The 16,274-nt window shown below is 42.2% G+C and overlaps 1 protein-coding gene across 1 annotated transcript in view; it reads right to left on the bottom strand.

Moving 5' to 3' along the window:
- The window catches only part of fhdc2 (FH2 domain containing 2), an 89,126-nt gene that overhangs the window by 3,065 nt on the left and 69,787 nt on the right, over positions 1-16,274 (bottom strand). The window contains exons 8-11 of the mRNA XM_085997961.1: positions 11,792-11,899; positions 8,002-8,072; positions 6,870-6,987; positions 2,206-2,367 (exon numbers count right to left, since the gene is read on the bottom strand). Coding sequence (XP_085854087.1) covers positions 2,206-2,367; positions 6,870-6,987; positions 8,002-8,072; positions 11,792-11,899 — 459 coding nt within the window. The remainder of the gene's footprint in view (positions 1-2,205; positions 2,368-6,869; positions 6,988-8,001; positions 8,073-11,791; positions 11,900-16,274) is intronic.

The raw sequence follows: 16,274 nt of genomic DNA, 5'->3' as shown, positions 1-16,274 counted from the left end.
TAAGTATATTCAGTATTCCTTCAGTTGTATTGGAGGAAAAGAACAAATAAAATACATAAAAGTCTGAAGGAGGATACTAGTGTTAAAGGACAACATTTATTTCCTTGGGACACCTGGAGCATACGTGCAGAAAATTTTGATTTTTGACAGTGTGGAATGTTTTCTAATATTTTGGAATTGGCAATGAAAAGGGGCAGTGATTTTTTTACTATTTAAAATAGAAGGGATTCCACCAATTCCACTGCTCAATTTCCCATTTGGGAATGTATTATTTTTCTTTACATTTTAAAACTTCTTTCTCCGATTATCAAAAGATAATCAGTTACTGAAAGGAAAAATGTTATTTTCTTTAAAAAAATAAAATCAGTTAATAGCAAACACGAGATTCTAACCTAGTCTATTGACCATAGGATCATTCCAGTCAGGGCAGCAGACAGCAATTTTAGAATTATTCACATACCTGCTGCATATTGCCCTCCAATTGGTTGTGCATTTTTTAGTGAGTGTCTAGGAATATGCTATCCCAGAAAAGTTTGAAATTTTACATAAAAACTGAATAAATCTGGTTAATTTTGAACACTTTTATACATCACAATTGAAAACCTTTTAATCTTAAGAAAAAAGGAAAAACAAAGTGACATCTGCATTTTCAACAGACCAGCACTTCCCACAAGCCACCTCAATAGTCACTTTCTCACCACCACACCCTCTCTCACTTCACATTGGCACTCTACTTCCTCATGCCTTCAAGGTTCTTGACTAAGGCAGAGATCACATCATATAGAAGGTAAGTGTCATTACAGATAACACTTGGTCCATGTAATTCCTGGACTGGTTTTGATCGCCCGAGACTGTCGGAGAGAAATTTTACAGAGTATTTTTTCCCTTATTGGTCCTGGGTTTTTTCTCTTTTTTTTTGCATCTCTCAGGAGGTTACATAGCTGTGGGGGTGGGGAGTAGATGGTGCTTTCGACCTCTCCTCTTTTGCTCTTGGCCTCCTTTTTCACCTCCTCAGTCCCATTCCAGAGCTCCTACACATATACGACACATATCCTGTTGCTACTGCTCCCAGGAGGCGGGTTGGTAATTTTATTATAATAAGGCTGCATGCCTCATTTTGAAGCTCCATTTTAAATTTAACTGGCTGGCCGGGTTACCTGGGCCTCGGGGAATCTGCCAGCTAAAGGAAGGTGAGGACTGCTGGATCCAGGAGGTAAGTACCTTTCCACTTACCTGCTGGATCCAGCATTTCTGCCTCGCCAACCCCCTGCGATCGGACACCCGCCGACCCTTCCAATCTTCCCAGCCCCGAGGCCTCTGACCTCCCCTCGAGGCCACCGATCTCCAATCCCCCCTCCAACCTTCCGACCCCACCCCCCAAAGCCTACGATCCCCCCTCCAGCTTTCGATACCCAGCCCCAGCCCCCTCTCTGGCCCCCGACCGCCCCACCCCTGGCCTCCAATCTCCGGCCCCAGGCCATCGCCTGGCCTCCGATCCCCGGCCCCCAAATCCCCCTCCAACCTCCATCCTCCTGACCCCTTCCGACGGTCCCCAGCCTTCCGACCTCCCACCACCCCCCCTCCCCACCCCCCCGAACCCTTCCTCCCTCTCTGTGGCCTGGTGCTGCAGGCCTACCAGTCCGACAGCCAGCCAGCCTCTCCAACTAGCTGGCTGTGGGCGGGAAACAGAGAAGCAAAATGTTAATCAGGCCATGCCAGTAAATTCAGCAGGGCTGAGGGAAACCCGTTCTCCCAGGTTTCCCAAATGCAATCAAGCACCAACCACCCCCCCCCGCCCCGCCCCCCACTCTCAGCTACGTTCCCACATCCAAGTTAAAATTTTGGCCATCAAGTAAGTAGAGGTGTAACAGCCTCCACAAGGGTGTATGTAGGCCCCACTGGACCCCAGAAGACAAAATAAAATTAAAAAATCACCAGATTAGCTCCCTTGCCCAGAAGGGGGAGGGAGTGCTGGAGTTTCCAACAGGTATGGACAGGTGGGTGCTGGAGAAGTGCCCAATATGGCACTTGCATCCACCTGATTCGTGCAAATAAAGTGCCCTCCTACTAACTGCACAAACTCCAGAATATGTCTCAGCTAACAGAATAAAACTTCATGAATATTTGTAATGATAACATTGCCTAGTATTGACAGCAACAGTAACTAAATTCTGTCCTGCAAATACTGGAAATACTTGGCTATACCTGAATTGCTTTGATGAATTTTTCACAGAAGCTTTTGAGAACAGTACAATACTCTTCCAGCTTAAACTTTTCATCTTCACAGAAATATTCTACCAAGGACTGTCTCATTTTCTGGAACAATTCTACCGTTTTCCATATCTCTTTCAGTTTTTCCTTTGCAGTCTGCAAATGAAAGATAAACAGAAGGCTTACAAAAAAAGTCATCCGAAGCATCAACAGAATTTTCTACAAAATTCTGTTCTTACATTCTGAACTCCGTGCATTTTAACTTGAGGCTATCCTTTCCCATTCCCTGTCACAAATATACAGCCAGTATACAGAGACTGGGTTAGAATACAAGTCAGGCTGAAATTTAATTATGCTTAAGCATGGAGTCACTGGGGAAGATTAGTAGCTGAGATTTTTGGAGTAGTAGAATAGGGTATGAGTTCCAAACCTAGCCAGGCCACTGGGGGTTGTACCAGGTTGACTTTTTTGCAGAGAAATTTGGAATATGAATCAACCCAAGGCACTCCTAAACACCTATTGGTTACCAGTCCAAAATTCTATAGACTCTCGAATAGTTCCCATGGATTGGAGGGTAGCTAATGTACCCCCACTATTTAAAAAAGGTGGTAGATAGAAAACTGGGAATTATAGACTGGTAAGCCTGACATCGATAGTGGGGAAAATGCTAGAGTCCATTATAAAAGGTGTAATAGCAGAGCACTTGGAAAACAGTGACAGGATCGGACAAAGTCAACATGGATTTACAAAAGGTAAATCATGCTTGACTAAACTACTGGAATTTTTTGAGGATGTAACTAGTAGAATAGATAAGGGAGAACTGGTGGATGTGGTTTATTTAGACTTTCAGAGGCTTTCGATAAGGTCCCGCATAAGAGATTGGCGTGCAAAGTTAAAGCACATGGAATTGGGGGTTAGGTACTGACTTGGATAGAGAACTGGTTGGCAGACAGGAAGCAAAGAGTTGGAATAAACGGGTCTTTTTCCGAGTGGCAGGCAGTGACTAGCGGGGTACTGCAGGGATCAGTGCTAGGACCCCAGCTATTCACAATATATATTAATGATCTAGATGAGGGAACTAGATGTAATATCTCCAAGTTTGCAGACGACACAAAGCTGGGTGGGCGTGTGTGCTGTGAGGACGATGCAGAGAAATTCCAGTATGATTTGGACAGGTTGGGTGATTGGGCAGATGCATGGCAGATGCAGTATAATGTGGATAAATGTGAGGTTATCCACTTTGGTGGCAAAAACAGGAAGACAGATTATTATCTGAACAGCAATAGATTTGGGAAAAGGGGAAGTGCAACGAGACCTGGGTGTCCTTGTGCACCAGTCGCTGTGCAGCAGGCGGTTAAGAAGGCAAATGGTATGTTGGCCTTCATAGCAAGAGGATTCGAGTACAGGAGCAAGGATGTCTTGCTGCAGTTGTACAGAGCCTTGGTGAGACCACACCTTGAGTATTGTGTGCAGTTTTGGTCACCTTATCTGAGGAAGGATGTTCTTGCCATGGAGGGAGTGCAGCGAAGATTCACCAGACTGATACCTGGGATGGCAGGAATGACGTATGAAGAGGGATTGGGTCGAGTAGGCTTATATTCGCTAGAGTTTAGAAGAATGAGAGGGGATCTCATTGAAACTTATAAAATTCTAACAGGACTAGACAGACTAAATGCAGGAAGGATGTTCCCGATGGCGGGGGAGTCCAGAACCAGGGGTCACAGTCTAAGGATAAGGGGTAAGCCATTTAGGACTGAGATGAGGAGGAATTTCTTCACCCAGAGAGTGGTGAACCTGTGGAATTCTCTACCATAGAAGGCAGTTGAGGCCAACTTATTAAATATATTCAAGAAGGAGTTAGATATATTTCTTAAGGCTAAAGCGATCAAGGGATATGGAGAGAAAGCAGGGACAGGGTACTGAATTTGGATGATTAGCCATGATCTCATTAAATGGCGGAACAGGCTCGAGGGGCCGAATGGCCTACTCCTGCTCCTATCTTCCATGTTTCTATGTTAAGAGAAGCAATGACAGAGTCCAAGATGTAATCTTTTTGACAGCATTCAGATACAGAATTGTGAATCATTCAGGAAACCTGAATGGAGGGGCAATGGTGACAAGAGTGGTTTCAGCTGCATTTATCTGCAGCTTTGTACAATTAAAGATATTGTTATCCTCTTGAGATGTTTTCTAATGTCTAAAATCGAGATCATTCATGTAGCTGCTGATGTCTCCTCTGAGAACCCATGAACATCCCTCCCCCTTAATTCCCAGCTTTCTCTCCTGCGCAACTGTGTAAAGTACTGTACATAAGAAGGAAAAATGGACAACACAATCCACGAAAGGTGTTCAAATAGCTACGGATGAAGATGAAAGACCTCGGAGTCTTAATAGACCCAATGTTAACTAGTGCAACTAATGCTGAGAAGTTATCAACAAAATCAAAACAGTAGAATACAAGTCAGGGCAAATCATTGTCAAACTATACAGTGCTCTGATCAGACCGTGAATACTGTGTTTATTTCTGGTTACCAAGAAACAAGGTAGACATTCAGGCACAGTGCAGAGAAGGGCCACAAGGCTAATCCCGAGGATCCAGTCTAAGTTATGAGGAAAGAGTTGAGAAACTTGGGATTTCCCACCTGGAAAGGAGGCATCTGAGAGTAGATCTTTTAGAGAAATACAGAATGATCAAGGGAATGGAAAAGGTGATTTGGAAGTATTACTTTAAATTAAATTGTGGATGTAGAACTAGGGAATGTAGGTTCATAGGAACAGGAGTAGGCCATTCAGCCCCTCGAGCCTGTTCCGCCATTCAATGAGATCATGGCTGATCTGCGACCTAACTCCATATACCTGTCTTTGGCTCATATCATACAATAATTCCTTACAAAGAGTGATAAACACATGGAATGAACTTCTGGATAGAGTAGTGGAGGCAAAGATCCTGGAAATATTTAAGAAACAACTAGATGCTGCAGCAGAGGGACGTAGGGTTTTCAAGATGGATGAACTAAGATGAGCAGAATCACCTTCCTCATTCGTTATTTATTTATGAACTGAGTTCTCAATAACCCTGTTCTATGTAGTTTCTCTCTGTCCACAACATTCTCCTTATTCCTTTTAAATGATGGTAAATACCATACCATCAAACAGTTGCATATAGGCTAAAGCTAATAGTCAAATTTATTTACAAGTAGAATAATGCACAGAAGCACTTAAGTTACTGAAAGTACAATACTGAAAATAATAGTGTATGAATCAATTCACAAGAACGTATTTGTTCTACAGCTTGATACGTGACTGGATTCTTGGATGTAACAGTCTTTCATAGACCTTTACAATATGGAGCTGTATGTGGATAATGTCAATATTCAATCCATGGAGTTCGGATCTCAAGATAGAATTAAAGATGACTGATCAGAGCTGTATTTTTATGTCATGGGAAACCTTTCAAGTATACCTCACAAGTTCAGGAGTAGCCTAAGAGCACAACTGAATACACACTGTAGGGAAAGATGTTAATGTTGTCTTCCAGCTAACATTTTTCTTTAGTGGTTCAGCCATGAATATCTCCCGTCTCTTAGCGCAGATACATTAACAATGTTATCAGCCAGTCCCAGTCATCAAACAAATTTTAAAATTCACTTAGTTTTTAACAGAGGTGTTGACACAACAAAGGAAATCCACTAAGGACAGTCATCTTCTATAACCACCATCTGACTTATGCAACCAGTTTGTATATTGGTCACCGTTGCCACAGTTACAATGAGATACAGCTGACTGGAGCTAATTTTTAAACAGTTCCATTGTCTGTTTAAAGTCATATAAAAATATAATACAGAAATCTTAGTCATTATCATAACCATAGTGCCAGTCAGCAGACCAGAGCCAGTGACCATAGTGCCATTTATCACTAGAATGGGAATGGTATTCTAGTGGTTATGGTGCTGGACAAGCAACCAAAGCTTGTGAGTTTACATGTGGTAATATGTGGGTTAGCATCAGAAAATGACCATTAAAGGTTCCGGATTGACATAAAAATCCACTGGTTCACTAACATCCAAATTGGAACTTGACAGCCCTACCTCGTCTGGCCTACACATGACTTCAGTCCCACACTACGTGGCTGATTCTTAATGCTCTCAGGGTAAGCAGGGATTAGCAATAAATACTGCCCACACCACAAGAACTAATTAAAAAATAAACTGGAACTCCATAACTGCATTGCTGGCCAGAAATGGACCAGAACGTGTGACCATAGTGCAAGATATCACTCGGCTAGAACCTATAGCTGCACTAGAACAGGTCTATATTGCTATGCTGCTGAGTTTAATGGCAGAAATGCACTTGTGAACTTGGACTCAGTAAAGACTCTGTTTTAATCAAGAAGAACTTCAGATTCAGCTCAAATAGAAACAGGTTGAAACTGGGCAAGGGGAGCAAACACAAAAATGCATCTCTCTTCCAAAGCTAATCTCCTCATAATCTTAGATTTCTTATACACTAAATGACACTATTAGCCGTTTGGAAAGGAGCCTTCAGTGCCCTCCAGTTACAACTTTCCTCTGCTTTCAATTTCAACAATCTTTATGGGAATGAAAGGGAAGGTTTCAGTATTTATATCACTTTGTGTTCAAACCTTTAAGCACCTTTACCTGTAGGAACAGAGCCATCTGTGCTTCAAGCTCTGGATCATCATTCAAATTTGTCTGCAGAGAGGCAAGTCTTTCCGACAGCTTATTCAGCTCCTCTGTTAAACCATCTTCGGATAACCTGAGATGTCGAAGAGTGAGAATTTAATCGATGCATTTTACTGGCTCTCCTCAATTCCAAACTTGCTGGTATCCTTTAATCAAAAAATAATGTTAAATGTCCACACCAAAATTAAACATCTAAAAAAAACTCTGTTGGATCATCTCTTAAACCAGAAGTGTTTACAAAGCTGAAAACTCAGCCAGTTCTCAAAGTTTGTGACTGGAACCAGTAACTGATAACCTTAATGGTCATCTCTGCCATTGACAACTAGATCAAACCTGGATATAAACTACCTTCTCTGCTCCTCACAATTCTATCAGTCATAGAGTAGCTTGTGCTTTTTAAAATCCTCAGTCATCATCCAAGGCTATATTTTCCTGTTTTGCTTCCTATTGTATGACACTAACAAAATTGTAGAGACGCACGTTTTAAAAAATATGAGAATGTGATTTCATTAGCAATTAGCAGGTACAAGAAACTAGCAGCCAATCATTAGGCACCTGTAATGGAGATCATTTAATGGTACTCAATCCAGTATGAATATCTAAAAGTTCATAAATCCAGCTGTGAAATGCATGATTTTGGGGGGATATTGCTGTACAAAATTTGAGGAAAGCACATTTTCCCAACCAGATCATAGAAGTTCTGTTATTAAGAAACTTGAACAAAATGTTGTTACGGTACAGCCTCTGAATATCTAAAGGAGGCAACAACTGTGGTAATATGTTACATGAAGACTCAACATGGCTTCTAGAGGTTCTGACATGAGGGCCAGAGGCTGCATGACATGAAGAACAGCACAAAGGTATGGCATGAATACTACTGCATTCATATAAATGCAAATTCTTGCTACATGAATGCAAGTTATTTCTTACTGTAAAGTAGGAGCACAGAACATTTATAGACTTGAAGGAAATTAGTAGCTGTCAAGATATGTGTTGACATAGAGAAATGTCTGTAAGTATGTAGTAATTAAGACGGAAGTCAAATAACATTGTGCAGTTGATAGTGGGAGAGAGAATTTCATCCTACCTGGCAGCTGCTCCAATGTGCTCCAGTTTATCTGGGAAGGAAAGAAGCTTTTTGTCTTTTTTTTCTGCTTCCTGTTAACAAAAGAAATAACAGTTTCACTCTGACAAAGAAATGAGCTGCAATGGATTTATGACATGAAGAATCTCAAATACACCAGCGACTGAAACCACATGCTGCTTCTGCAGAATGCTGCACATAAAACACACACACACATCTAACCATTTAATTAACAGTTGCAGATAAATTATATTTGAATCGAATAAAGGGCTGAAGTTTCAGATTTTCTATTTAAATTCAACATCCTGCAGAGTCTAGTAGCTGCTAATTGTATCACTTGGATTATTGTCCAGAAAATGACTAGTAGGTTGTGCACCTCATCACAAAGATTCTATGTACAAATATAAAGGAGAGTTTTTTTGTGGCCTGGAGCTGACTCCCTCACAGCCAAAATGTGGATGATAGTATAGGGAAGTGAAGAGGAAAGACTGCAGTGAGAACTGAAGTGAAGTGAAGAGGAAAGTTGCAGTGACAACTGAAGATGAGATGTAATGAAAGTGAAGCCTGGAAACACTGTCCAAGAGAGTATGAAGGGCAGAAAAAAAGCCGAATTTGTATTTAAAGTTTACTGTCTACTCCCTTAAATACCTGCTCTTGAAGAGACAGAAAAAGGCCTCATTTTGTGGCGTGTTGGGAAGAAAAATACTTATGATAGGTGCTAACCATGCTAATCATATATAATTACTACGGAACTGTTAATGTTCCATTTTCAGGTTCATGTCTTAACTTACCACTGATAAATAAGTAAAACAATCCAATCAGATGTTAGTTAGAGTTAATCAAATTTATACTCCGACAAACGGAATTTAAACAATGCTAACAACATGACTTGTGCGTAACAGCAAAGGGAGGGTAGTAGTCACTTAGAAGACAATGCTTCCCAGAGATTGAAATTTTTCTAATAATAAAATAATGCATAAAATTGAAGGATATTATTTTTGGAACAACTTTACCCACAGGTAAGGGCTGCCAAAAGACATGGGGCATCATGAAAAATTTCCTAAGTGCCCAGAAGTGTAAAGGATGGCAGAAAAAGGGCCATTGACCTGAAATGTGAAAATTGTTTGTAACACAAAACGTTCTGCAATATCAGGGGTGAAACCTTAGGGCACATTTCGTCAGTGTGAGGAAGACAGCATCAACTGCTGATTTTGTTCAGTCATGTGTTTTCTGTCAGTTTTAGTCATAAATAAATATCATAGGGATGGCCATAAATTATTTTTATAAATACATGCAGGGTCTATAAAATATTCCCAATGTAGCCTATTAACTAAGTTATTTATATAAATCTATACAGATTAGAAACTTGTAGCATTGTGAGTTTTCATATTTACATGCCTTTTTACAGTTCTGGAATCTCCCCCCCACCACAACGCTTTTTAAAAATCCATTTGGCTTCTTGCAACTTTTCATGCAACTGGAAGATGTCTTAGGTATACAGCAGTGCCCATTTTTCAGAATGTTGCAGTACTACAATGTGCTCAGAGTATGTGCACTCCATTTGTCACACTCTATGTCACAATTTTGTCACACCTGGCAGCCACAACTATGTACACTAGAGCCCATTTTATTCAGTTGTACATTTTATTTAATAAGATCTATTTGGGAATATTTCATTCCATTTATACTCCATTTAATTTTATTGAAGATTTATTCTGACAATGCTGCCAGCCATTGGGGTGCAGTCCCTCTCTCCATCGCCTCTCTCAGGCCTCAGGTTAGTCCACATGTGGCTTCCCACTCTGGGTTTACGCTTCTGCAATCCTCCCCATGCTTCCTAAGAGCATTTTTTAACTCTTAATTAGTTTTGTTTGGGCGAGGGGTGGGGTGAGTGCAAAACGCTCTCACAGTCACAGATTTCAGGGTATTTTAGCTCCCAGGACTCACCTGCATGTTGCTGGTCAGCTGTAGATCCAAAACAAGCAGAAAGCGACAGCTGGCCATGGGCGGGAGTGGAAGTTTGGACAACCAGTACCAAAGGAAGGCTCACTGGAAAGAGGCAAGTCACAGGGAGACGGCTTTGATAGGGTTTCAAGGGAGTGAAGGGGGAAAATCTGAAGTAGGGAAAGACACGACTCCTGCTTCTGGCCTCCAAAGGCTTTTAACTTACCTTGGAGGGTCTCTTTGTCCTCCCGACAGCTTCTGACATGCCTTCACCTGACAGGAAAGCAGCAGTGATTTACCTGCTCAGGCCTGAGTTAAAATCCAATCGTGGTCCCATTGATGTAATAGAACACTGATTTGCTAAGAATTATGAGGCTTCCACCTGCTTCAGGCAGGCACCAAGGTCATTGCAATGCAGGGAGCAGTTAAAATGGTGGCCAATGAGATTCCAGCATGAATGGGACAGGAAGGCTGAACCTCGATTTTAATGGCCCCCTTCCCCCTTCCCACCAGGCAGGGCGGGTTAAAATCTTCCCACATCTTTTATTCTTTGTGCCAGAAGCACTTTAAAAACAAAGCTGTTTTTCAGCTTAGTACTGGGAAGTCGGCTTTCCCTTGGCTACTGTGAGGGGATGGGGGAGCTACAGACGTGAAGGTGAGGGGAATCATTCTGCATAAGGGAAGATAGGAGGTGAGGCAACCAGAGTTAATGAACTTGGAACAAAAGGAATGGGATTGATATGAGAGGTGGGGAGGGCAAATGGGGAAGAAAGGAGTAGAGCAGAGTGTACAGGAGGACAGGGAAGCCAAAGGAGTGGGGGACCCAATAGGAGCTAGGGACTGGAGGGAAAGCAAGTGACACAGGGAGAGGCGATGGAAGAGAACCGCTGAGCAATGCAGGCTGCATTTTCCCCAAACCCACAACTGCAAAATGCAGCTTCCAGCCATCAGAGACCCCCTTTTCACCAGACCATACAAGATAAAAAAAGAAGAGAAAAACACAACTGCAGAAGAGGGAAGGAGACAGACAGAAATACTAACACAAAGATGAGAGTGACAAATATGAGAGACATCAACATCACATGCAATGCCGCAGGAGGTCCACCAGTGTAATATAAATGTATTAACTTAAATTTGTTGCCAGTAATAAAACCAAACTCGTGACTTATAATATTTATAAGTCTTCTTATCTAGTTAGAAAATGGCAGACATAATGTAATATGCCCCCTAATAATTGACATTTGTACTCTATTAGAAAGAAAGATTTGCATTTATGTAGTGCCTTTCACAATTTCAGGACCTCCCAGAGCGCTTTACAACCAATGAAGTATTTTTGAAGTGTAGTCACTATTGTAATATAGGAAACACGGCAATTTGCGCCTGGCAATTTCCCACATACAGCAATGAAATTATTGACTCAATCATCTGTTTTAGGTGTTGAATGAGGAATAATTGTTGGCCAGGACATAGGGAGAACTCCCCTGCTCTTTTTCAAGTACTGCCGTGGGATCTTTTACATCCTCCTGAGAAAGCAGACAGGGCCTCAGTTTAACGTCTCATCTGAAAGACTGCACCTCTAACAGTACAGCACTGAAGTGTCAGCCTCGATTATGCGCTCAAGCCTCTGGAGTGGGACTTGAACCCATCAACCTTCTGACTTGGAGGTGAAAGTGCTACCCCTGAGCCATAGCTGACACAGTCATAAAGCATTTGCTACTGTGTTAAATCCATACTACAAAATGCAGTAAACCCATCACAATGAATTTTACTGCCCAAAGTGTTATTTTCTTTCTTGGGGTCCGGAGACAGATCTCATGGCAGTGCTTTGCTTTGTGTTCAAAATGCTCACCATGACCACAAAATGCATCAGGTTCATGCCAGGTTTATTTGCTTTTATGTCAGCGAGCTTCAACAGTGATGCAATACGAAATCCTGCAGCATTTCCTGAATATCTTCCCTGCAAATGGAATAATAAATAAATTTGCATGGTTGTCCAGAGATGTGTTACATGCTTGTGTAATTGTAATAGTTGCAATAAGGTATTTCACACATAGCTTTCCTATCTTTGCTTTAAAAGGGGATATTATTATGGTAACATATGGCAAGGTAGGTCATAATATTTATTAACAAAAACATGATTAGCAGCAAAACCTCAATGCATTACTGACTCTGGGTAATTTTCACTTTCAGCAGGGATGGTAAACCGCTGGTTGTGGATTGGCTGCCATTGTATAGGGGCGATAGGGAAGGAGGAATTTAAAACAATCACTATCACGAGAGAAAAAGTACTAGGCAAACTAATGGGACTAAAGGCTGACAAGTCCCCTGGACCTGATGGCCTGCATCCTAGGGTCTTAAAAGAAGTGGCTGCAGAGATACTGGATGCGTTGGTTGTAATCTACCAAAATTCCCTGGATTCTGGAGAGGTCCCAACAGATTGGAAAACCGCAAATGTAACTCTCCTATTCAGGAAAGGAGGGAGACAGAAAGCAGGAAACTATAGCCCAGGTAGCCTAACATCTGTCATTGGGAAAATGCTGGAATCCATTATTAAGGAAGTAATAGCAGGACATTTAGAAAATTATAATACAATCAAGCAGCGTCAACATGGTGTTATGAAAGGGAAATCGTGTTTGACAAATTTACGAGAGTTCTTTGAGGATGTAACGAGCATGGTGAATAAAGGGGAACCAGTAGATGTAGTGTATTTGGATTTCCAGAAGGCATTCGATAAGGTGCCGCATAAAAGGTTACTGCACAATATAAGAGCTCACGGTGTTGAGGGTAATATACTAGCATTGATAGAAGATTGGCTAACTAACAGAAAACAGAGAGTTGGGATAAATGTGGTTGGCAAACTGTAACTAGTGGTGTGCCACAGGGATCAGTGCTGGGGGCTGAACTACTTGCAATCTATATTAATGACTTGGATGAAGGGACCGAGTGTACTGTGGCTAAATTTGCTGACGATACAAAGATAGAAGAGAAAGCAAGTTGTGAAGAGGACACAAAGGCTGGAATTTTGCTGGCGCTCAGGGGCGGGTTTGGAGGCGGGACATTCGGCAAAATCGCTAAGATTGACAGCAGGTCGGAATCCCACTGTCAAGCCGCCTCCAAACAATCTTCCCGGTGTCGGGTCCCCAGTTTGCGCATGGACCCGACACCTAGCGGCGGGAAGAGGATTATAGGCACTTAACTGCTTGTTAACAGGTTGTTAACAGGCAGTTAAGAGGCTTTTTGCAATTTTGACAGGTCTACTGCGGGCTTCCCGATGTCTGGACACCATGCCAGGTAAGTATGGTGTGCTGTAATGTTTCTGCATTGATGACAGCTGCAGAAGTGGTGTGAAGGATCCAATGGTACACCGGTGAGTTTCAGAGGTAAGAAAATGTTGGGAAAATCATTTTTAACACATTTAGACTTTTATGTAGGTGACAAGTTTTGGATTGTGTGTGTAGTCCCACCTCATTGGGAGAACCTCTCTCACCAGTGATAGATCACTTCTGTAACCTCATCTGCAGCTGCCATTTGTTCTAGCCTAAGGAGGGAGTCACTGGAGAGCCTAGGTGCAAGGGCTCACCTTTGTACAGTGATTGTCAGTGTTTGCAGCACCTCAATGCTGTCAAACACTGAAAAATCAGCTGTCAAAAAAAATTGTGCGTGGCCCCTTTTAGAAAACTGGCAGATGACGCGTCATCAACTGATGTCATCTGACACCGGCTTCCTCTTAATTGGCTGGCAAGCCCGGTCTTAACAAGGCCAATTGATGCAAAATCGCACCTGTGTGTCTGATGTCGTTGGGGGCGGGACTTGGACCTGGAAGGCAGCTGTCCCGCCCCCAAGCCGCAGCGATAGGAAAAATCGCGGTCAAAGAGTCTGCAAAGGGATATAGATAGGTTAAGTGAGTGGGCAAAAATTTGGCAGATGGAGTATAATGTGGGAAAATGTGAGGTTATCCACTTTGGTAGAAAGAATAAAAAAGCAAATTATTATTTAAATGGAGAGAGACTACAGAATGCTGCGGTACAGAGGGATCTGGGGGTCCTTGTACATGAAACACAAAACGTTAACATGCAGGTACAGCAAGTAATTAGGAAGGCAAATGGAATGTTGGCCCTTATTGCAAGGGGGATGGAGTATAAAAGTAGCAAAGTCTTGCTACAACTGTACAGGGCACTGGTGTACTGCGTGCAGTTTTGATCTCCTTATTTAAGGAGGGATATACTTGCATTGGAGGCAGTTCAGAGAAGGTTCACTAGGTTGATTCTTGAGATAAGGGGTTATCTTATGAAGAAAGGTTGAGCAGGTTGGGCCTATACTCATTGGAGTTTAGAAGAATGAGAAGTGATCTTATTGAAACATATAAGATTTTGAGGGGGCTTGACAGGGTGGATGCAGGGAGGATGTTTCCCCTCGTGGGAGAATCTAGAACTAGGGGACACAGTTTCAGAATAAGGAGTTGCCCATTTAAAACGGAGATGAGGAGGAATTTCTTCTCTCAGAAGGTCATGAATCTTTGAAATTCTCTACTCCAGAGAGCTGTGGAGGCTGGGTCATTGAATATATTCAAGGAAGAGATAGACAGATATTTGAGCTACAGGGGAGTCAAGGGTTATGGGGAGCAGGCGGGAAAATGGAGTTGAGGTCAAGATCAGATCAGCTGTGATCTTATTAAATGGCGCAGCAGGCTTGAGGGGCCAAATGGCCTACTCCTGCTCCTATTATGTTCTTATATGCCCCGTCTGATATTCCTTTCCATTGACTTCACTGGAACTGGCAATCGGGCAGGATGCATTACAGGCAGCTGATTCACAACCATTAATTTACTGCCCTTGGTGAAAGTGAAGAGCAACCATACTGTATCTGGAGGTACAAACTAAAAATACAAAAAACATTGTGTTAAAATTTGGTGCAACTTTCCCACTCTGTTCCACCCTCATATCAATGATCTTCATTTTATCAACCACCCATATGTCCTCCTTTGTTGATGATTTGCTCTATATTCATTAACTTTCTTCTTGACACTTTCAATGCATGCAAACTTCATTGCTTTTCAACAGCAACAGCAACAACTTGCATTTATATAGTGCATTTAATGTACTCTTGCAGTGCAATGGTTAAATCATTAAACCTTATTTCTTTCGAGGCAGGTAGAAGTTCGTCTGGGCCCATTTTCCCCCTAATTGGTAGGCCTGAGGCAACATTTTCAATAATTTAAATGAACTGCCAGTGCCTGTTGTGCCTCCACAGGCAGCTCGCCCAAGTGAGCATCCCATTTTTCCTTGTGCGTGCCTGGGCAGTGAATATAAGATGGACATGGTTTTGTTTGAGAACATAGAAGGAATGTGTCATGATGAAACTGGAGGCCTTCCTAAAGTTTTCTTGTTATTCTTTCTCCCTCTACTCAGGTATCCCAGACCTCATGGAAGCTGCATTTAAAAAATGTATGCTATCTGAGTACCACTGTTTTATATAGTCTGATGATGGTTACTGTGAAAGTGTTCAATGCCCGCATCTGTGCACTCGAGCATAACAGAACTACTGAACAGTGCATGGCAACTCCAGGGTCATTTGCAGTGGAGCCCTAGGGATGGTGGTCTTAAGTTAGTAACTCATGAAATCTCATATACTATAGAGGCCTTGTGTTCCAATGTCCAAAAGGCTCTTTTGTCTGGTTTCCACACGCTGGGAGAACAGAAGAAAGGAATTATGCAAGGGCTTCTTTGCCCTCATTCTTACCTAGTAATCTCCTCACACAAATGTCAATTGATATACTAAGGCAGTGCCCAGCAACAAAGACATAGCTGAAGTAGTTAAGAATGAGGAGGCTGGTGCTTCATGCAGTGGTGGCACATCCAGTGCTACATCCAACATTCCCCCACAAATGATAATAAATATGCCAGAATGCTAGCAGAAGCAGTCAGTTTCTACAGCAGCAGATGTGGCAGAACTAATTGCAGATGACCCTGCACAAAGAGGCAGCGTGTTACCTCAATCCCAAGAGACTCATGTTGGCACACAGCAGCCAGGCACCACACATCCCCTGCCAGTGGAGGAACATCTAGAAGTATGCACCCTAAACATACGCAGTCACCAATGGGAAACACTGTCACAGCAAACCAAACACATACAAAATCATTTCTAAGGTATTAATTTTGATTGCACTTTATTTCAGCTGTGTCAAGAGAGTTTTCTTGGGAAGATACAGAATACGGTAATAGCAGATCAAAGAAATAGAATGCATATAATAGCAAAATACTGCGGATGCTGGAAATCTGAAATAATAACAGAAAATGCTGGAAATACTCAGCAGGCCAGGCAGCATCCGTGGA

Source organism: Somniosus microcephalus, chromosome 1, assembly GCF_052327205.1.
Source record: "Somniosus microcephalus isolate GS21.2 chromosome 1, FLI_Smic_1.0, whole genome shotgun sequence".
NCBI classification, from domain to species: Eukaryota; Metazoa; Chordata; class Chondrichthyes; order Squaliformes; family Somniosidae; genus Somniosus; species Somniosus microcephalus.
The sequence above is the reverse complement of the archived record's forward strand: the minus strand, read 5'-3'. Positions and strand labels throughout refer to the sequence as shown.